The 19,153-nt window shown below is 54.0% G+C and overlaps 1 protein-coding gene across 4 annotated transcripts in view; it reads left to right on the top strand.

Moving 5' to 3' along the window:
- Nucleotides 1-4,008: 4,008 nt before the first annotated feature.
- Nucleotides 4,009-19,153, top strand: part of Znf362 (zinc finger protein 362) — a 31,911-nt gene continuing 16,766 nt past the window's right edge. Inside the window, exons 1-2 of one of the 4 annotated variants that reach the window (XM_075944918.1) lie at nt 4,009-4,146; nt 15,120-15,244. In XM_075944918.1, the coding sequence (XP_075801033.1) occupies nt 15,207-15,244 (38 nt within the window). In that variant the 5' untranslated portion in view covers nt 4,009-4,146; nt 15,120-15,206. The other 3 variants (XM_075944920.1, XM_075944919.1, XM_075944921.1) reach the window with 3 other exon arrangements.

Below are 19,153 nucleotides of genomic sequence, written 5' to 3'. Positions count from 1 at the left end.
TCAAGGATGTCAGTGACGGGCCAGTCTAAGGTCCGAGGTGCCTAGGGCAGAGGGTCCATGCGAATATGTGGTACAAGCCAGCAGCAAACTGCTGCTGTGTTCTACACTTGAGGTGTGGAGTTCTTTGTTACTGCCGCACATCCTGGCTAGTACTGTGTTCTGTCTGACTGTGGACCAGGGTTTGTCCTCTGCTGCCTCTGCAGATCCTCGGTTCTGGAATGAGACACCTGAGTAGGCCCTTTGTGAAGCTGTGCGGAATTATTGACAACGTAAGACATATTTCCTTCTTCAAACAATTTATCCTGGCCTGGTATGAGGGTGCATGCTTTGAATCCTAGCACCCAGGAGACAGAAGCAGGCAGGTTTCTGTGAGTTTGAAGCCAGCCTGATCTACACAAAGAGTTCCAGGTTAGCCAGGGTTACACAGTGAGATCCTGTCTTTTGTTTTTTTTTTTTCTTCTTAAACTCAGATTCAAGGAACAAACACATCTACAAAGCAGGTAGAATGTTTTAGGCACTACACTGTCCCAGTTAGAGAAATGGGGGCCAGCCTCAGTCGCAGAAGCCGTCCTAAGGGGGAGTAAGGAGACTTGCAGAACAGGAGAGGATGTGCACAGGTGTGCTGCCCCCCTCGTCATTCATCCACTTGTTAAGGGAGGGTGGAGGGAACCACGTATGCAAAGGGACGCAGCAAGGGCGGGATGGCAGCTCATGTCGGCTGAAATCGCTTTTTAGGTGGTCAGAGAGAAGGCTGGCAGGGCAGAGAGGAGCCAGGCAGCATTACCTGCCAGATATCCTCCACAGATCTCTTCGAAGGCCCCAGCTCAGCTGGCAATGCCTTTAGTGTCTTGTATCCTGATCTTTGGCCCCAATGCTATGTGCCTTTTCTGGGGTTATTCTGCGGGTCAGTGATGATGACACCGTCACTTCTGAAGAGCCCTTGAACACCCAGTGCAGCGGAGAGCTGAACCTTTCAACAGTGCCATAATTAGTACACTCGGGATTTATTTTTCTTGTTAGGCTTAATATTCATTTCTCACTCATTCATTCGAGACAGGGTCTCACTGTGTAGCTCCGATTGGCCTGGAACTGCTATGTGGACCAGGCTGACTTCAAACTCACAGAGATCCTCCTATCTCTGACTCCGATAGTGGGATTGAAGTCACACAACACCACACCCAGTTAGACTTTGCTTTTTGAAGATATTTTTATATTTACCAGAACGTTGAGTATGTAGTAGAGGATCCCCCCGACATTCTCTCACATTCTCCCCGTTAGTACCACACTATGACTATGTGATACACCTTCCCACTGTTATTGGTAGATACTCCTAGTCCCATAGTTAACTAGATTCTACAGTCTATATGGAGATCCTCACTTTTGTTTTAGTGCCTATTTTTCTGCTCTGGCCTCACCTAGGGCACACATTACATTTAGGTGGCATGTCTCTTCAGGTTCTGCCAGGCTGTGACTTTCAGACTGTCCTTGGTTTTTAAAGAAGATTTATTTATTTATGCACATGAGTTCTCTACCTGTATGCCTGCATTGCAGAAGAGGGCACTGGCTCCCATTGTAGATGGTTGTGGTCATGTGGGTGCTGGGAATCGAACTCAGGACCTCTGAAAGAGCAACCTTAACCTGTTAGCCTCTTAACCTCTGAGCCATCTTTCCAGCCTCTGCTCTTGTTTTTCTTTGTTTTTAGGTTTTTGTTTGTTTGTTTTAATGATCTTGACAGGTCTGAGAAGTAAACTAGGTGTTTTGGTTCACCACTAGCGGAGAGTGTCTGATGTTTTTTTTTTTCTTTCTCATAGGTAGGCATACCACAGAGGTAATGTATTCTTTTTAAGAAGATCTCTGTGTGTGTGTGTGTGTGTGTGTGTGTGTGTGTGTGTGTGTGTGTGTGTGTGTGTGAACGCCTGTGCAGACACCCGTGCAGGAGTGCCAGGGAGGCCTGGAGTTACAGGCAGGGGTGAGCTGCTGAACATGGGTGCTGGCATCTGAACTTTAGTCCTCCGAGAAAGCAGCAAGCCCTCTTAACCAGGAAGTCATCTCTCCCGCCCCTAGAGTGTTGCTTTGAAAAAAGAATGTTTACTATTTTTAATTATGCTTACAGGCAGGGGTGGTGGTGGTTATGTGCGCATGAGTGCAGGATCTGGAGGAGTCCAGAAGAGGGTGCCAGATCCCCTGGAGCTGAAGTTACAGGCAGTTTTGAGCTACTCGTTGTTGGTGGTAGAAATCAAGCTGAGTCCTGGCGAGGGCAGAGTGCACTCTCAACTGCTGAGTCACCTCTCCAGCCACAGAAGGTGTTGCTTTTATCACAGGTCAAGTGTCCTCACTACCAGCGTGATTCATGACTGCTGATGCGGCCTCCATCTCTCGGCTGCGGTGGCAATTGGCAGATTTTTCCACTCTGACGTCACGTTTTCCCTTCTCTTTCTCATACTATGCTCCTTGAAAGAAAGTCACTGTGAGCCCCACACCTGTGTACCCCCCATTGCCCCCTGAGCACCCATTCTCCTGCATGGGTGATTCGTCTCATCTTTCTGGTTACTTGCTAGTCTGTAGCACAGACCAGTAATCCTCAACCACAGGCCAGTAATTTTTTTTTAACCCTGTTCTGGAAGCCAGAGACCTTCCTCTCTCCTCCACCAGGCTCACCCCAGAGCCGCCATCTCTCCAGAAGGGGGGCCTTCTCTGTGTTTTTAATATCATATTATTACAGCTAATTCATGTCACATGCTTCTTGTGTCTCTGCCCTGTGCCAGGAACTGTGTGTTTGCAAAGGAACCTGACTGATGTGGGTCCCACCCTCCAGCCGCCTCCGAGTGGTGACATCCCGTGCTAGACTGGACTCTCCAGGAGGACAGGGACTTTGTCCAGTCTTTAGAACTGTGCTCCCGGCCGACTAGCAATGTTTAAATGTTTACTTCCTAGAAGACAGGATGGTTTGTGTCCATCCTTCCCTGGGGTGCTTCCTGAGGGCAGAGGCAGCCTTGATCTTCTAGGCCTGCAGGTGGTTGGCAGAGACTATTCAGAAATCTAAGCCGGTTTGGAGTCAGGAATGTCCGCCTCTTCAGGTAGAAGTGAAGTTTAGAAGTTGACACAGCCCGCGAGGCCGAATCAAGAGGACTTGGTGACTGATTGGCTGGGGAGGGTGAGGCGGGAGGAGGAGTCACGCAGATGGCTTTGAGGTCTGGAGCTGGGGGACAGCCGGTGCCACCTCTGATAGACTTTGAGAACTGCTGTCAGCCCCAGGCCGCCCCACCATTGAGGCTCAGGCCTAGGGCTAGGAAGCGGTGTCCTAGGTTGTGCAAACTTCTGCACACCCCCCCAGCTCCATGTCCTTGTTCTTCAAAAATAAATAACATTAATCTTAGTCTGGATTTTGAGCACGGCCGTTTGTCACCAGGTGTGGGGGCTACCTTGGGGGGCCAAACCAGCCTGCGGTTTCCCAGGGAGGGACACCCTCCACCTCCGGGAACAACCTGGCTCGCCAGTCCCGGGTCCCCAGGCCACCGCCACCCGGGAGCGGAGTCTGGGCGGGACAATGGCCGCGGCCGTCCGGGCCCCGGGAGCCCCCGTGCTGGGGAAGGGGCTGTCCTAGGGCCGGGCGCCGGTGCCCTCCCCGCGCGGCTCGGGCGGGCGGAGGGGGGCGCGGAGTTCCTTTGTGGCTCAGCCTCCGGCGCGGCGCGGCGCGGGCAGGGGGCGCCGCGCAACTTTGCTTGGCGGCGGCGGCGACGGCGAGAGCGAGACGAGGCCCCGGGGCCGAGCGGGGGCCCCCAGCGCGCGGCCCGTCCCCGCCCCGCCGGCCCCCTCCCCTCGCCGTCGCCAGCGCCGGGCGCTGCCCACTCGCCAGAGCCCCGGGGCCGGGCGGGCTGCGCAGCCGAGAGGCGGGGGGCCGGACGCGGCTCGCTCGCGGGGCCCAGCGCACCGGGGCCGCGCGGCTGCACACCCGGCCTCCGCCGCCGCCGCGGCGCCTGCAGAACCCAGAAGTGAACAGCAGGCGACCCGGAAGGTTTGCGCGCCGCTCCGCACCGAGCTCTAGCCGCGCGCCGCTGCCGGAGCCGGGAGCCCCCAGCCCGGCCCTGCTCGGGCCGCCGGGCTCGGGGCTGCGGCCACATCCCGGAGCTCCGCCAGCACTGCCAGGTCCGTGCGGGCCCGGGGCGCGCGGGGGAGCGGGCCCGCCCGCGGGAAAGTTGCGCCGAGTTGCGGGGCGGGGGCCGGGCCGGTGCGAGCGCTGTCAGCGCGGGGCGACCGCGCTGCGAGGGCCCGGGGGTCGCCGGTGCCTCGGGCCGGGCCCGGGGCGGCCGCGGTGGCGGCTGCGCGCGCGGGGTAGGCAGCGTCTCCCGCGGCGTGTCTGGGGCTAGTCTCCGAGTGTGTGCGTGTGTGTTTTCCTAAGCCGGGCTATTCAAACCTGCTGCAATTCTCCGGTAAACAATGATTCATGGGGCTTAATGCAAATAAACGGATTGCAAACGGCGCGGTTCGCGCACTTTGCAGCCGGCCCGGTGGAGCGGCCAGTGCCGGATTTCTCCGTTTTTTTGCAGATCTGCAGAATATGGCGTCCCTGTCCTGTTTTAAAAATAAGCCAGGCTGCCATTTTTGTTTTTCTTTTGTCTGAAGATTTTAATAAAACTGTCTGAGAATGTGGGAGAGGCGGCTGGAAGCAGAGGGGGCACCCGAAGGGTTGGCTTTTTTCCTTTTCTTTGGAGAGAGCCGGGAGCCTTTCGGGGAGGTGAGACACAATACAATTACACTTTAAAGGGAAAAATAAGGGGGAGAGAAGCTGCCGGGTGATTTTGGGGGAGGGGGCTGGGAATTTAAAGTTAACTCTGAAAGTTTTCTTTTCTTTTTTTTTTTCTTGCTTTTTTTTTTAAAGATTTTTTTCCTTCCCCCGGGGGCTGTGAGATGCCATGAAAGGCTATGGAGGCCTATTTCTGTTTCTCCAGCTAGCCGCCTTTGCAGGGTTTTTGGGGAAAGTTAACTGCCGATTTCCCCAGAGCTGCGTGGGTGGGGGTGGGGAGTGTGTGTGTGTGTGTGTGTGTGTGTGTGTGTAGGGTTGAGGTGAGAGTTTTGGGGAGGAGTCGTCTGGACTAGGCTCTCTATCAAAGTGGCATTGTAAGGAACTATACTACAACCCTAGATTTGGGGGAGGTGGCTGGAACTAGGGCTTAGACTGGGCCCAGGGTTTGGAGCTAAGATCCTTGTCATGACGACATGACCCTTCTCTCTCACCACTCTGCCCTCCAGCAGTGTGGATCCTTTAGGAGTTATGTGTGTTTGGGGTGGAGGGAGGCTTCATGGGTGGCCAGAGCCCCTCGGTGGACAGGAAGTTTTGGTAGCCCCCTCTTGGGGCAAGTCTGGTTGGTGCAGTTGAAGAACCCTCTCCAGGTATGGGTGGCCTTCTTGGCCTCCATAGATGACTTCTGAGGATGAATATCCGTGGTGGTGGGTTTTTGGCCAGGTACAGGCCTGCAGCTCCTACGGGTCCCAATACACACAGGAGTAGCTGGTTGCCTGGCCTCTGTAACTTGGGCCTGTCCTCTGCTGTATCCTTAGCCCCCTTCTGTCACCCTGCCTGCCACTTTGAAGTCTGCTGTTTGGACATCAGTAGTGTTTCTGAAGTGTCCGACTGGACAGATCAGAACCCGCTGGCTCTGCCGGCAGCAGAGTGATCTGGGACCAGGCCTATATAATCTGAGCCGGGTCTTTTCCCCTTTTGGGAGAATCTGTCCTAGGAGGATATTGTGCTATGCCCAGAGCCTTTGTGCTTATCTAACTGCCTCCCCCATTTCCTGGAGGGAAAACACTCAAGTCTCCCTTTAGATCTGTGTCTTGGCTCCACTAGGCTGTGTGAACTCTCTCCCTAAGGACCGAGTCAGGGGTACAAGGTCTGGGAATGTCAGGCAGCCGAGTGAGGCTTGCCTGGGTCACAGGGTTCCGAACCAATGAGGTTTTAGATGGAGAAACTGAGGCCGAGAGTCACAGTACGCTGCTCAGTAAGAAGAGCGCTGCGGCTGGGATTCACTGCTGGGTTTCCGCTACTCTTCTCTGTTTTGGAGCTCTGACACCGGGATGTTTTGTTTCAGGCAGAACTGAACAGGAATAGGACAGTGTGACCCCCTTCATTTTCCCCAGACCCTATCATCATAATCTTTCAGGAAATTGAACTTGACAGTTTGTACGATGGCACATGTGGTTGTTGCTGTGTTAGGCTTGAGATCAGATGCTCAGGCCGGGACAGTTGATCCCCATTCTAAAATCTAAGAAACTGAGGCATGGAGAGGCCAGGCAGTGCCAGAGGAGGACTTTAACTCAGGCCTGCAGACTCCCTGTGTGGGCCTTTCCTAAGTGGGTGGTGCTGTGGGCAGGACCTTTCCCAGTTTCTAGTTTTTAGTCCGAAATTCTTCTGCTGACCCCAGTGGCTGTGTAAAAATCCGGAGGCTCACCCCCACCCCGAAGAATGTCAGGGATGGAAAGGCCCTTGGAGGTCATCTGGACTCAGAGAGAGGAAGCCTCTGCTGGGACTGGAGCCTTGGTCTCCCGTTTCCTTTCTTCTGTGAACTGCTCAGAGGGATGGTGAAACCACTGGGCCCCGTGGAGTGGTGCAAGCTGATGCAGGGGCTGCAGAATAATGGCCACACCAGATGCAGACATAGGGTTGGTCTCAGGGTTGATCCTGGGGAATGGAGGCCAGCGGTCGGAGGTGGGAAGCTGGTGCATGAGTGCGCTGTGGCCTGGGTCTGCAGCTAGCCGAGCTCCGACCCGTCCCTGGGCAAACATGTCCTTGCATCCCTCTCCAGTTGGTGCCCATTAGCCTTTCCGTTCGTGTATTCGTTCATTTGATGTTAGGCCATTTGTTCATCCTTCTGCTGTTCGCTCCTTGGCTTATTGGGTAGTCATTCCAGTAGTCTCCCTGTCAGTTTGTCTGTCCATCCATCCATCATCCATCCATCCATCCTCCATCCATCCATCCTCCTCCCCCAGCCCAGGTTGGACAGATATGAGATGCCCTGTAATACTCTAAAGCCAGCAAGGGAGAAAAGCCAAGGCTTCAGGTGAGTCCCCAGGGATTGTGTCCCCCAAGAATAAGAGTTTCAGCCACCCTTTTCGCAATGGGTCAGGGTGCTAAGAAGTCCCGTTTGGGTCTCAGGACACTGAGCATGCTCTTTTCATCTGTGAGCTTCAGTCTGAGCCCCTGTAAACTGGGATGTTCCGCTTGGTCTCGCTAATAGGAGTAGAGATAATAACACTGTCTTAGAAGTCTCCCGGTCCTGGCCAGGCATGTGCTGGGGGTCTCTGCATGTGTGCATTGACCCATCAGGGTTGTCATTTAACTTTTCTAGGCCCTGCCTTGCCTTGTAAACCATAGTGGGGGTTTTCAGAACACCAAGTGTCCTGGGACCCTGACTGGTCGGCTCATTCTGTCTCTTTATCCCCCTGATGGGAGTTATACTGTTTCCTGAACATTTAGAAGAAAAATAAACAAGGAACCAAAACTCCTCCATGGGCCTACAGGGGCTTTCATGGCCCCAGCTTTGCCCGCTCTTCAACCTCTGCTTTCCCGCTCTTGCCTTGTGCTGTCCTGCTCACCCCCTTATCTTAGCACCTCTGGCCATGCCGGCTGCTTCGTGCACCTTCCCTGGCCTGGCATCCTTGCCTAGTGGTGGCACCACTGAACATCACCTCCTCGAGGGGGCCTTTACTGTCCGTTTGCTGTGACTAGCTTCCGCCCTGTCACACGAACCCCTTCTTATTTTCTTTTTTCGTGGCTCCGGGCATCTGAAACCTTCTCATCCGTGTGTTTGTTTGTGTTTCTCGCTGTCTGCCGAGGAACGTGTTTAAGTTCTACGCAGGCTTAAGCTCAACTCAAGAAGCTTCCAGTGAGGTGTGGCTGGGGCCTCAGTCGAGGTGAGGAACAGCTGCGGGGCCAGGTGTGGTGGCAGCCCCCGGTGTCCCGGCAGTGCCTAGGAGATGAAGTTACACTGAGGTCTGTCATCTTCCCCTGGGAGTCTCGGGGGTTGTTGTTAGGAAATAATGAGATGATTTAATTGTGGAATCTCAGAATCTTAGCCTCTCCCAAACCCAAAACTGTAACATCTGAGCAGCTTTCTCACTCAGAACCTTCGACGCTCTGACTGGGACCCCATCTTGGATCAACACAGAGTGCTTGCTTTGTGTCTGCATGCTCTCCAAGGCTCTGTGCATATGAAAATATACAGTCGTCATTGTTATTAACCTCTTTTGCCGCCTAGGAAGTGTAGGCATGGAGAAGTCAGGGAACTTATCCCTGGAGAGGTGGGGGGTGGGGTGGAAGTGGGGACACCCCTGGGTCCGGAAATCAGCACGCTGTGTGGCTGTGTGGCTGCTTCTGATCCCGCAGCTTTGTGGAGAAGCCCAGCCTTACCGGACTCCTGCCCACATCCTGACTGGAGAGCCTCTGCCCTCCCTAGGACCCTCCTCCACTGAGCTCTTTCCTTGTCACCCATGGTCAGACATCTTTCACTTCTAGGACACTTCTTCTTTACAAACTTAGAGTTCCAGAACCTTCCATGTTCCATGACCCTGGGAAGCCACATTAGAGTACCAGTTTCCCGGAGCTTTGACCCTGTGGTTTCATGGGCTTCAGTGGCTTCTTTCTCTCCATTGGGCCAGTCTTGTGGCCTTGGTGCATGGGCTAAACATACGGATGGATGGATGGATGGATGGATGGATGGATGGATGGATGGATGATGGATGGATGGATGGATGGATGGGTGGATGGGTCCACTGAGACTTCTGAAAATGACCAGAGCCCCTCTTGTCTCTGTAGCATCATGCTGATACTTGTTTGGGGGTCTCTTGACAGGCTTGATGCCCTCGGGGACAGGGGACCCACTTTCCACTCCTGTAGTGGGCATCTGATGAATGTTTTGTAGCCTGACCTCTTCTTACCCATCGGGGAAACTGTAGGGTTGGGGTGAAGAGTGGGCTGTGTCTGAGATGTGTCTCCTGAGGCTTTACCTGGTGGGCTCTCTGTTCATCAGGTTCTTTTGCCTTGGGGTTTAAGGGAAAGAGGAAGCCCTGGTTGGAGTAGCTGCATCCCGTCCAGTACCATCCTCTTCTCTGCCTGGCACTGAGGAAGCCAGCTGTTGTGGGAGTTGTTGTGGCTGTGGTTGCCAGAGAACTTTATGGACCCCAAGACTCTGGCTTGGTCTGGATAGGTGACTGAACAGTGTCATTAGTCGAGCAGGCATGAGGGACAGGCTGAGGGACTTGACTCTGAGGCCTGAGGAGCCCTCAAACTGTTGGTTCCTGCCTCACCCATATGGCCAACAAGGATGCTCCATTTTGAGCTTTGAGGAAAAGCCTTAGTCTCCTGAGACTGCAGTAGTTCTCAACCTGTGGGTTGTGACCCCTTTGGGGGGACTGAACAATGCTTTCTCAGAGGTTGCATATCAGATAGCCTTCATAGCGGATATTTACATTATGATTCATAACAGTAGCAAAACTTCAGTTATGAAGTAGCAGTGAAAATAACTTTATAGTCGGGGGTCACCAAGACATGAGGGACTGTATTAAAGGGTCGTGGCATTAGGAAGGTCGAGAACCGTTGCTTTAGAGGACAGTCTAGTCAGCCAGGTACTGGGGTTCTGATGAGGGACACCTGGTTGCAGTAGGGAGACTCCCCATCACCCTCTTACATAAACATATATATCTGTGCTACCACCATTTCTGAGCCCTCACGTACCTCCTTGTATTCCCGTGGCTAAATGCTCACTCCTTGCCTGAAGAAGTGGAACCACTCATAAACATGAGAAGACGGTAGCCCTGAGAACCTGGGGGGAAGGGTGAGCAGCCAGGTGGGGCTGTGGATAGCCTGGTCCAGTCTGTAGGAAATCTCCCCTGGACTCTCCCCCGCCCACGTGGCCACTCAGTCCTTCTGCTTGGGGTCCATACTGTTTGCTGGCCCTGAGCCTTGCCTAACCTGACCACAGACTGCCTGCATGGAAGGGGGAAGGAAGTTCTTCACAGAGGAGCTATGATCACACATTGGGGTTCCCAGTTGGGGACTTGTCTGTCTTGAAAGACGGATGGATCCATGTCAGCAGAGCAGCCCTGGTGTGGGGAGAAGTCAGAATTGCTGCAGGAAGTTCCTGCCTCCCAGACACTGGAACACTAGTGTAAGGCTCCCTGAACCTCAGGGCCTACCACAGGCAGGTTAGCATGGGTTGTAACTGCATGTCACAGAGCCAGACACCATCCTGAAACCTTGAGCGTGTTAACCTGTGCCTTCGTAGCAGCCCTGTGGTAGTACTGTCAGACACCCTACTCTCGCCTGTCAGGTGACAAATGGCAGTTTTCTCTCTGGGCTTTGCCTCTCTCCCAAGGCCCAAACCTGGGCCCTCAGGCTGTCAAACCCCTCCTTTCCGCCCTCTCGTGAAGGCCTAGATCCACCCCTTCCCAACTGTGATTGGCAGAAAGGCCTGCCAGAAGTTTCTGCTCCTCCAGCCCTCACTCATGAGCTTAAGTGGCTTAGTACCTACAGAGTCTTGTTCCTGACCCCAAACCAGAGAGTACCCCGAGAACCAGGAGGGCAGGGGCTGGTCAGAGAGTACTCTGAGAACCAGGAGGGCAGGGGCTGGTTAGGTAGAGTAAAGACCCCTCAGCTGTCCTGGCAGGATACGCTCCCACACGTTAGCATGCTGCCCAGGTGTGTTTCAGGTATCTTTCCGGGAGTGAGCCACATTCCGAATAGCATCTTTCTTGTGAGGTTAGGAGGAGTTTGAGTGGGAATTGCCCTGGGAAGCATCTAAAGGGACCCAGGTGGAAGAAGTGTGAGCTACTGGCATCCTTATCCACCTGGGAGCTGGCAGTAGAGAAAGGCCCATGCTCTGTGTCTTTAAGATGATGGTGTCTCCGCCTGGAGAAGCTTCATGGTCCTGGACATCTCTCGGTGTCTGGAGGTGGGAGTGGAGTTGTTGAGGATAAAGGGATGGAAGATCAGAGAGGGCACTGAGTGCAGACATCAATCCCCTTTGCCAGGGCCAGCTCTCTCTGCCATCACAATGGTGGGCTGCAAAAACCCACCCTAATTGGATCCAGGATCCTCAGCCTTGCTCCTAGCTAGAAGTTCGAAGAAGCCAGTTTCTGAGGCTAGTCTGGCTGGAGTCTTAGGGGTAGGGTTGGTCGCAGCGAGGGCTTTGGGCTTCATGGGGGAATGTGGAGGGCAGAGGGAACTGTGGGAGGGACACTTTGAGCATAGGTGGGTGGGTGGGTCTCAAAGAGCCAGGTGGAAGATGACCTCCGCTCAGCCTCTGTCTTGCAAAGCCTCTTGCTTGACCTGGAAACCATGCCCTTGATGGCTCAGGGCGCTCCCTCCTTTCATGAACTACTCTGGCCATTAGCCTGTGCCTTCCCTACATCCAGCATGCTGCCACGGGCCCTCCTGCCTTCTGGCCTGTGCAGTTCTCTGCTCTTCTGGGGAGCTAGCCATGTTTCCCTCTGTACTGGGAATGTTCCTGCACCCCCTTCTCTTCTGGCATGGAGAGACCCTGCCTTATTGAGTCTCTCAGGGCCTTATGGAGCCCTGCCCAACTCTAATTGGTGGGTTCATGGCTCTGCCTTTATCCTAACCTTGAGGGTAACTCTTGGCTGCTGGGGAGGCCAGTGTATTTAGAGGTATTGAGAGAGGACAGGTAGAAGATACAGGGGGCGTAGGAGTGTGGAACTGGATCCTGATTCCTGTTATGTAGGAAAAAGGTCAGGAAAAATGGCCTTGAACCTAAGACAAATGTCAGTTGAGCCATGAGGGGGGGCAGGGAATGTTAGCATGAACCTTCAAATAAGCTGTCCTTAGCCAGTTCATAGCTTACATGGGGAACTGGATAGACAAATGACCAGACCATCCACCCATGGCAAACCTGAGCTGAGGTTTGATGCCAGGGTTCTAGTTCCAGGTGCCACCTTCAGATGGCACCAGCTGGCATAGAAAGCAGCTCTTTTGGGGCGAGAGCTGCAGGAGCTATAGGGGCGAAAGATGAATGCAATGGTTGGGTGATAGGAATGCCTGTGGCCAGCAGGGCCTTGCAGAGGCCTTGGCTGACCAGCTGTGGGGTAGGACTTCCAGTGGAAGAATGAGTGACAGACAGCCTGGAAACCCTGGATGTGATGGGACTTGAGTCCCCTTCTAACTGCCCTTGCACCTAGGGCACGATGGTCCTGGAGATTGCCTTTTGACCCTTGGCTTCTCTTCTGGGGAAATCTGAGAGTGTGGCTCTTTGAATAGGAGGCAGGGGTGCCTTACTTTGCCAAACAAAGCTTAGAAAAGCTTTAATTTCATTTTTAAAAAATGTATCCCTCAAGACAGTCAGATAGCTATGCTGTAGAAAAGTCATAAAAGACAGATATAAAGTATATCAACCCGCAGCCCCGTCTCTACCCTGTTTCAAACCCCAAACATCCCCACTGTTAGTATTTGGCTCCTCCTTTCTCCCAGCATCTAGTCTTGGGTGCGAGTCTATCTTTCGTTGTCCTCCTGGCCATGTATCATAAATATCTCCTGACTGCCCACGGAATGTTATCAACCATGCTTTTTAGTGGGTGTGGTAGCCTGGCCTCCAGATCCCTTATAGTCTGTATCAGAACCCCACATTCCCTGCTTGGCTTTGGGCAGCTCCTTAGTTCCTCTGTGCCCCTGGTTCCCCTTAGGCCCATGCACATGCTGAACAAGTCACAGCAGTGTCACTGGACTGTCACCGAGGAGATCATTTCAGAGCTGTCTCCCTGTTGCTTGTTCGAGGATGGATCTTTGGGTTGTTTCCTAGGGATGAGATGACCAAGCCTGGGCACACTAGGCCAGGAGGACGGACGGTTTTTTGAGCTCTTGACACATTAGGGGTAGATTCTTCTCACAAATGCTCCTGGTGTGCACGCCCACTGACCGTGCCCAGCCTCATCACATCCTTACCAATATCGGGCGTTAGCATTTCCATCGTCTTTTTGCTCCTTTGGCGGGAGGAGCTTGTTGACTTTTCTTGGCTGGCGAGGCAGAACCGTTGACTGTGTTCACCAGCTGTTTACATCTTTAGGGTCAGCGCACCTGCAGCCCCTCCTCATGTCAGTCAGAATGAGATCAGGTAGATGTCGGCCACAGGACCGCGGGTGATACAGGGGCCGCTCAGAGGGGAGGACACTTTCTTCTGTCCAGGTTGTAACGTTTTCAGTTCCCTTCACTGGTCATGCATATACACTGTCTGTCCGTCCATCCATTCATCTTTCTTTCCTTCCCTCCCTCCCTCCCTCCCTCCCTCCCTCCCTCCCTCCCTCCCTCCCTCCTTCCTTCCTTCCTTCCTTCCTTCCTTCCTTCCTTCCTTCCTCCCTTCCTCCTTTCGGGCTCCAGATGGCTGCTGGCTTAAAAGGCCTCCGATCCTTTCTCTTGGAGCACCATGTCTACAGATGGCTAAGAAAACACAGGTGTGGGAAATGCCCTGATGATGGACATGGAGGACACACAGGGGACAGAGCCCACAGGGGGGAGCAGACCCCATATGTTTCCAGGAAGAAGAGCCTGTGCACTGGGACCCATAGGAAGAGTTGGGATCATTCCTCCCCTTCAAGGATGCCAGGAGTGGCCCTGGCATCCTTGACAGGGAGGAAGCAAGAGGGGAAGTGGACCTGTGGGGCTGTCATTCTGGCTGCTCAGTGTACAGCGGGACAAGCAGTAAGGCCAGAGGGTAGTAGGCGCTGGTCCCATATGACCCAAGTCAGTCTCACTGTGTCTGCAGTAAGGAACCATGGAAGTTTCTGGGCAGGGCAGGACGCAGTGACTGCAGTAGAGCTTAGGGTAGGCTGAGGGTGGAGATGGAGAACCTGCTGGAGGTGGGGGTGGGGCTCCTGCTGAAGCCAGAGCTGAAGGCCTGGAACAGAGTTCTAGGACCTGTGGAATCTTAATCAGGGTCAAAGTGCAGATTGTGTTGCCTCTTTCCGGAAGCCCTCCTGACATTCCACTGTAGCTGGGTTTAGGATCGGGTGAAAGGCCCCCATGTGTGGTGGCTCTGGCGTGCCCCCATCAGCTGAGCTGACTTTCCCATGAGCCTCCTCACTTTTCCTCCCCTTAGGCTCCCAAGAACTTTCTTTCTTTAAATAATAAATTTATTGTTTTCATTTTAAAAGAAACTGAATGCCATGACTGAGAATTTGGAAATCAGAGAAACAAAGACAAACCCCAAGCAGCGGAGGCTAGCACCTCCCCCTGGGCACCCGGCTCTTGTGGGCGTGGTTCCCTGAAGCCTCCTTATAATCACAGAGTCTCGGCTGTTAGGGTCCTGCTCCTCCCACTTCCCCATCCCTACCCATCCATCCGCATCCCCGTTTGCTTTGTTGGAAACCTGCTCCCATGTGGCCATGGGGACGGGCAGATCTCAGTTTTAATGTCTGTGGCTTTGGGGGGCGGGGCCTAAGTTGTTGAACCGACAACACCCACTTCCTCCACCCTGGCAGCAGTGCCCCCCCTCCATCCCGCTCTCTACCACCCACCTTGGGCTGTGTGTCCTCTGTGTCTCCCGGTCTGAGTCTGTACTGTACCCATGGGGCAGAGCCTGGCACCCAGTGTGCCCTTCCCTCAGTTATTCTTTCCTTCTGGAGTTTGCTAGACTAGCCTCAGAGGCTTTCTGGAAAAAAGGTGTCGGAAGGGATCGGCTTTGAGATCTGTACTTGGCTCCATAGCCTCAGCCAGGTTGCTTAGCCTCTCCGGACCTCAGTTTCTTCATCTGTACCATGGGTCTGTTGTTGCAGTGAGTAGTGGCTGTAAATTTCCTGCTCAGTTCCCAGCCAGGTGAGATACTGGGTAGCATCCTGCCTGGGAAGAGCTCAAGGATTCTCCAGTCACCCCAGAGTGCATGTGACCCTGTAGGGGGCTGGGTCTGGGCTGGGCGGGCATCCTTCCTCCCTCACTCACTTGCTGTGTGGCTGGGCAGGTTGACTGCCGTCTTTGAGCTGTATTTTCTGGTACCTGCTCACTTCACAAAGTCGTTGGGAAGACTCAATAACTCGAATCATCATCTGCTCAGCACATTGGTGTTTCAATCAACGGTAGCTGTCATTTTATTATTGTTGTTATTGTTATTCCCATATACAAGGTGCTGTTGGGAACACAGAGGAAGTGACTGACTGGGGTTCAGGGAAAGCTCCGTAGAAGAGGGAACACTTGAGCTGGGTCTTGAAGGATGAGTAGAAGTTCACCAAGTGGGAAAGGACCCTCTAGGTAAGGAACCTGTGATTCTAGGCTGTGGGTCTGTGAATAAGGGGCTTGTTCTTTGGGGACCACGGCATTGTGTTCATAAATGACCTGCGTGCCCCTCACTGCTGTCCTCTGGGGGTGTTGTGGGGGAGGTATGCTTGCCCTTTTAGTGTTGGTGGCTTTGGCTTCCTGTGTCCGTGGATCCATGCTGTGGCCACAAGTCTGTGTCTGTTCCCTGTGCGGGTTTGGTGCTGTCTGCATGTTGTGTTGACCGTGTTTGTCTCTGTCGGTGTCCAGAGATCTGGGCCACATTGTGGGGACAACCTATATAGTACCCTGGCTACCAGCTCCCCCAAGTAGCCAGGCCCCTTTGGTCATCCCCCTCTGGGCCAGGTGCAGCCCTAGCCTCACACCCCTAATTGGGAATTCCCCTGCCACCAACTCCTGGCCTCTCTAGAACCTGCTATATCTGGTTGTCTCTTACAAATTGCCCATTCTACTCACTCACCTGCTGCTGCTAACGTCCAGACGCTGGGCCTAGGAGCTAGGGGTCAACTCTGAGCAAGGCCCTGGCTGACAGTCCAGGCTCATCTCTGTTTGCCAGTCTTTAGGGGAGGCCACACACCCCTCACACCAGGGCACTGCTGCCCACGGGCATTAGCTGGCACTGCCACTTCTGCCCGAATGCCTGCCCCGTCTGTTGGCTGGCTCCCACTCACCCTAGGAAACTCAAGGCAGGCCTCATCTCCCCGAGTCCTCCTTGGCTCACTCCTGCAGCCTAGGCCAGCCTCTAGGCAGCTTATCCCTTACCTGGAAGCTGGGCGCGTGACTTGTCCAAGGACAACACGTCCAGAGAAGTGGGATCAGGTTAACCAGAGCCTGCTGTCCCCTGCAGGGAGGGAGGTGCTCCCAGCCAGGACTGCTGGGGTGGCAAAGGTGGATTGGAGAGTGTGCAGACTCCCAACCCATCTCAGCTGCGGTTGGTCTGAGGCAGGAGGGTCACTGTGTGCCTGTGACCTGCTCAGAGGTGGGTGACTGGAGGAGAGGCTTGCCACTGGAGAAAGTCAAGGCCAGCACTGGCTAACTGAGTCAGAGCCGCTTCTGAGAGACAGCCTGAGGGAAGGGCAGGGCCCCTGGGAGCTGGACCTAAACTCTAGGTGGAGGCTCAGGCTTCTAGGTACTCAAGTAGATGGGCTGAGCTGCTTCCCCCACTGTGGGCAGGGGGGGGGGGAGTTGTGAAAGAGATCAAGAAGGCAAGAAACCCCAGACACACAGAGACCCCCTAATGGGCCCAGGTGGCTCTGAAGGGAGTGGTCTGGTGATGTGTAGAAGGCCTCATAGGTGGAGCTCTTGCCTGTGAGTCTCCATCCACTGTTTGGGAAGACGAGGTAGGTCGGCCTGGCCCTGGGTCCCCGTGCTAGTCCCTGGTTGGCCCAATGTCTGTGAAGCAGCTCCAGGAGACATGCCATTTACCCAGAGTTAACTTCCTTTACCTTTTAGAACAAGAAAAACAAATGGCAGTTGTGGGTGGATTGCAAGGGCCAGGGTCAAGGTGGGCGGCTACTGGCTCCCAGTCTAGGTTTTTGCCCAGTGCTGAAGGCCCTAGAAGACTACCAGTGCCTCTCCTCTGCCTGCCCAGACAGCAGGCTTGGTCCCTGCCTCTACCTCAGTATGCTTCCCCTTGACCTTGGCACCCCCTTGGTCACATGGCCCCCTTGGCCCAGCATGCTCCTTGTCGCCTTCCCACCGCTGGCGTCCCATTTCCTATCTCACTTTGGCATTCAAGGCCCAGGAACTGGTCTGTGTCCCGTAACACTGCAGCACTAGGAAGGTTCATCCTTTTCCACGTTGCTGCACCCCCATCCTTCTCCATCTGTTCTGAATGCTTACCTGTTTTTACCACTCTCCTTCCTCGGGGCAGGGCTTACCCACAAGCAACGGTGAGAGCTCTGTAGACACTCAGGCTCTGTCCTGCCTCCTGCCTCCTGCCTCTGGCATACAGTGGGTGGATATATATATATATATATATATATATATATATATATATATATATATATATACATACATACATACATAGCTGGAGAAGGCAGAGAGGAGAGGGCGAGAGGGCTGTGCGGAGCAGACCTGGTGCTCTGGGCAAAGCTTCCTTTTGATGTGCCAGGCTCTGCAGCTAAGGCAAGGGCTATCCCTGGCTACTCAGTGGCTTGATAAATGGTACTCTCTACTTTATTCCAGGAATGGGACCCTGGGCATGCCTTCAGCTCCCTAACTGGGGTGGGATCTGGGAAGGTTAAACTCGGCCTTGAATCAGAGAGGAGGAAAATGAAGAGGAGAAGCCTAGTACAGTGGACAGAGTCCTGGGACACGGCAGCCGGTGTCACCCCATCTTACTGAGGAGGAAAACAGCTCACAGGGTTGCATCCAGGCCTGCCCCTACCTGTCCCTGCAGTCTGAGCAGGTCTCCCTTCTAATGGCTGAGGAGAGGGTCCATGGATTGGGGACAGAAGGTCTTCCCAGCTTGCCCTCCTCCTGGGTTTCTAAAGAGCTCTCCAAGGGGTCGCATTGTAAACGGAGCCACTAGTAAGCAGGTGGGCTTGCTTTTCAGAGAGTTTGGAATCTTAGTCTCCGTTCATTCCTTCATGCAATTCACACGTGTACCTGTTCCCAAGATACCTTTGGTTAGCTCCCCAGTCTCCCCACCTCCCCTCCCTACCTTGTGTCCACTCATGAAGTCACGGTTGTGCCACCCTAAGGCAGGACACCACCACAAGCCTACAGCTAGAAGTTGTCTCCTCTCCCTGAACAGTTCAGGGAGTCAGGTGAGGCTAATGGAGTCTCGGTGGTATGCTTCCTTGCTGCGTGATCTTGAGCCAGTCACTCTACCTCTCTTCTAAAAGTGGGCGTGGTGAGAGTCCCTGCTCTCAGTGCCAGTGTGCCTGGCGCAAGGTGGGCACTAACTGGCAGCCTCCTCTCTGGAGTCTTGCTTTGAGGTTTTTCTAGGGGAGTGATCCCAAAGGCATGGGGGCAGTCAGGGAGCTAGGCAGGCAGACCGTGGCTTTTTGTCTGTAAGAGGCTGCCATGGAGTTTGGTGGGCAGAGGGAAGGGCCTCCTAAGCTGTGGGGACCAAAGACTGACAGGATGGGAATTGTCCCAGTTACCGCCACCCCCAGCCTCTGCTCCTGCCTAGAGGACTGAGACCACGCTCTCCCCAGGTAGGGAGTGAGGGGTGAGGCCTTCAGCAGGGCTTGCTTCCTTCCGGAGACTTCTGTTCTGCTGAGGACTAGCATTTACAAAGCAAATGGCCAGGGGAAACAGTTTGGGTGGTCTGGCTTCCCAGTTTAAGGATCACTGGGCAACCTCCACCTTCTCCCCAGGCTCTGATTCCTTTCACCAGTCCCAAGAGCTTAGGCTGCCCTTTGTGCCTGTTTCTCAAGTAGAGGTCACAACGGTGATCCAGATAAACGTTCTTTCGGAAAGCACTTAGAGTAGACTGTGTGCCCTGGGGTAGGGGGTGAGGGGCTTTCACCTCAAAATCTACCACGATTCTAGCAGGGACTTCTCAAGTTCACTGGAAGGAGCAGAAGAGGTTTTAGGCATTTCTTTTTGGTCTAAAGCTGCAGTACCAGGTAGGGAAGAGATTTTGGAAGGATCACTCAGTCAACATGCCGAGAAAGCAATGAGTACCCCGTGCAGCCAATTCCTGGAAGTCAATTCTTAACTCAGTTTAGAGTCACAGAAAACCCATTCCCCCACACTTCCCACCCCAGAGGGCAGAGCCAGTTAGTCTCAAGGGTCTGTCCTTGGTATTGACCTGCCCTGATTGAAAAGGCTCTCAGGTCCACAGATTGCCATGGAACTTGCCAGCGGTGGAGGCCACCAGTACCCTTGTCACACTGTGTTGACCCCTGGACTCCCCAGCCTCCTCCACTTAAG

The sequence above is a fragment of the Microtus pennsylvanicus genome, chromosome 13 (genome assembly GCF_037038515.1).
Source record: "Microtus pennsylvanicus isolate mMicPen1 chromosome 13, mMicPen1.hap1, whole genome shotgun sequence".
In the NCBI taxonomy this organism is placed as follows: Eukaryota; Metazoa; Chordata; class Mammalia; order Rodentia; family Cricetidae; genus Microtus; species Microtus pennsylvanicus.
The sequence above is the reverse complement of the archived record's forward strand: the minus strand, read 5'-3'. Positions and strand labels throughout refer to the sequence as shown.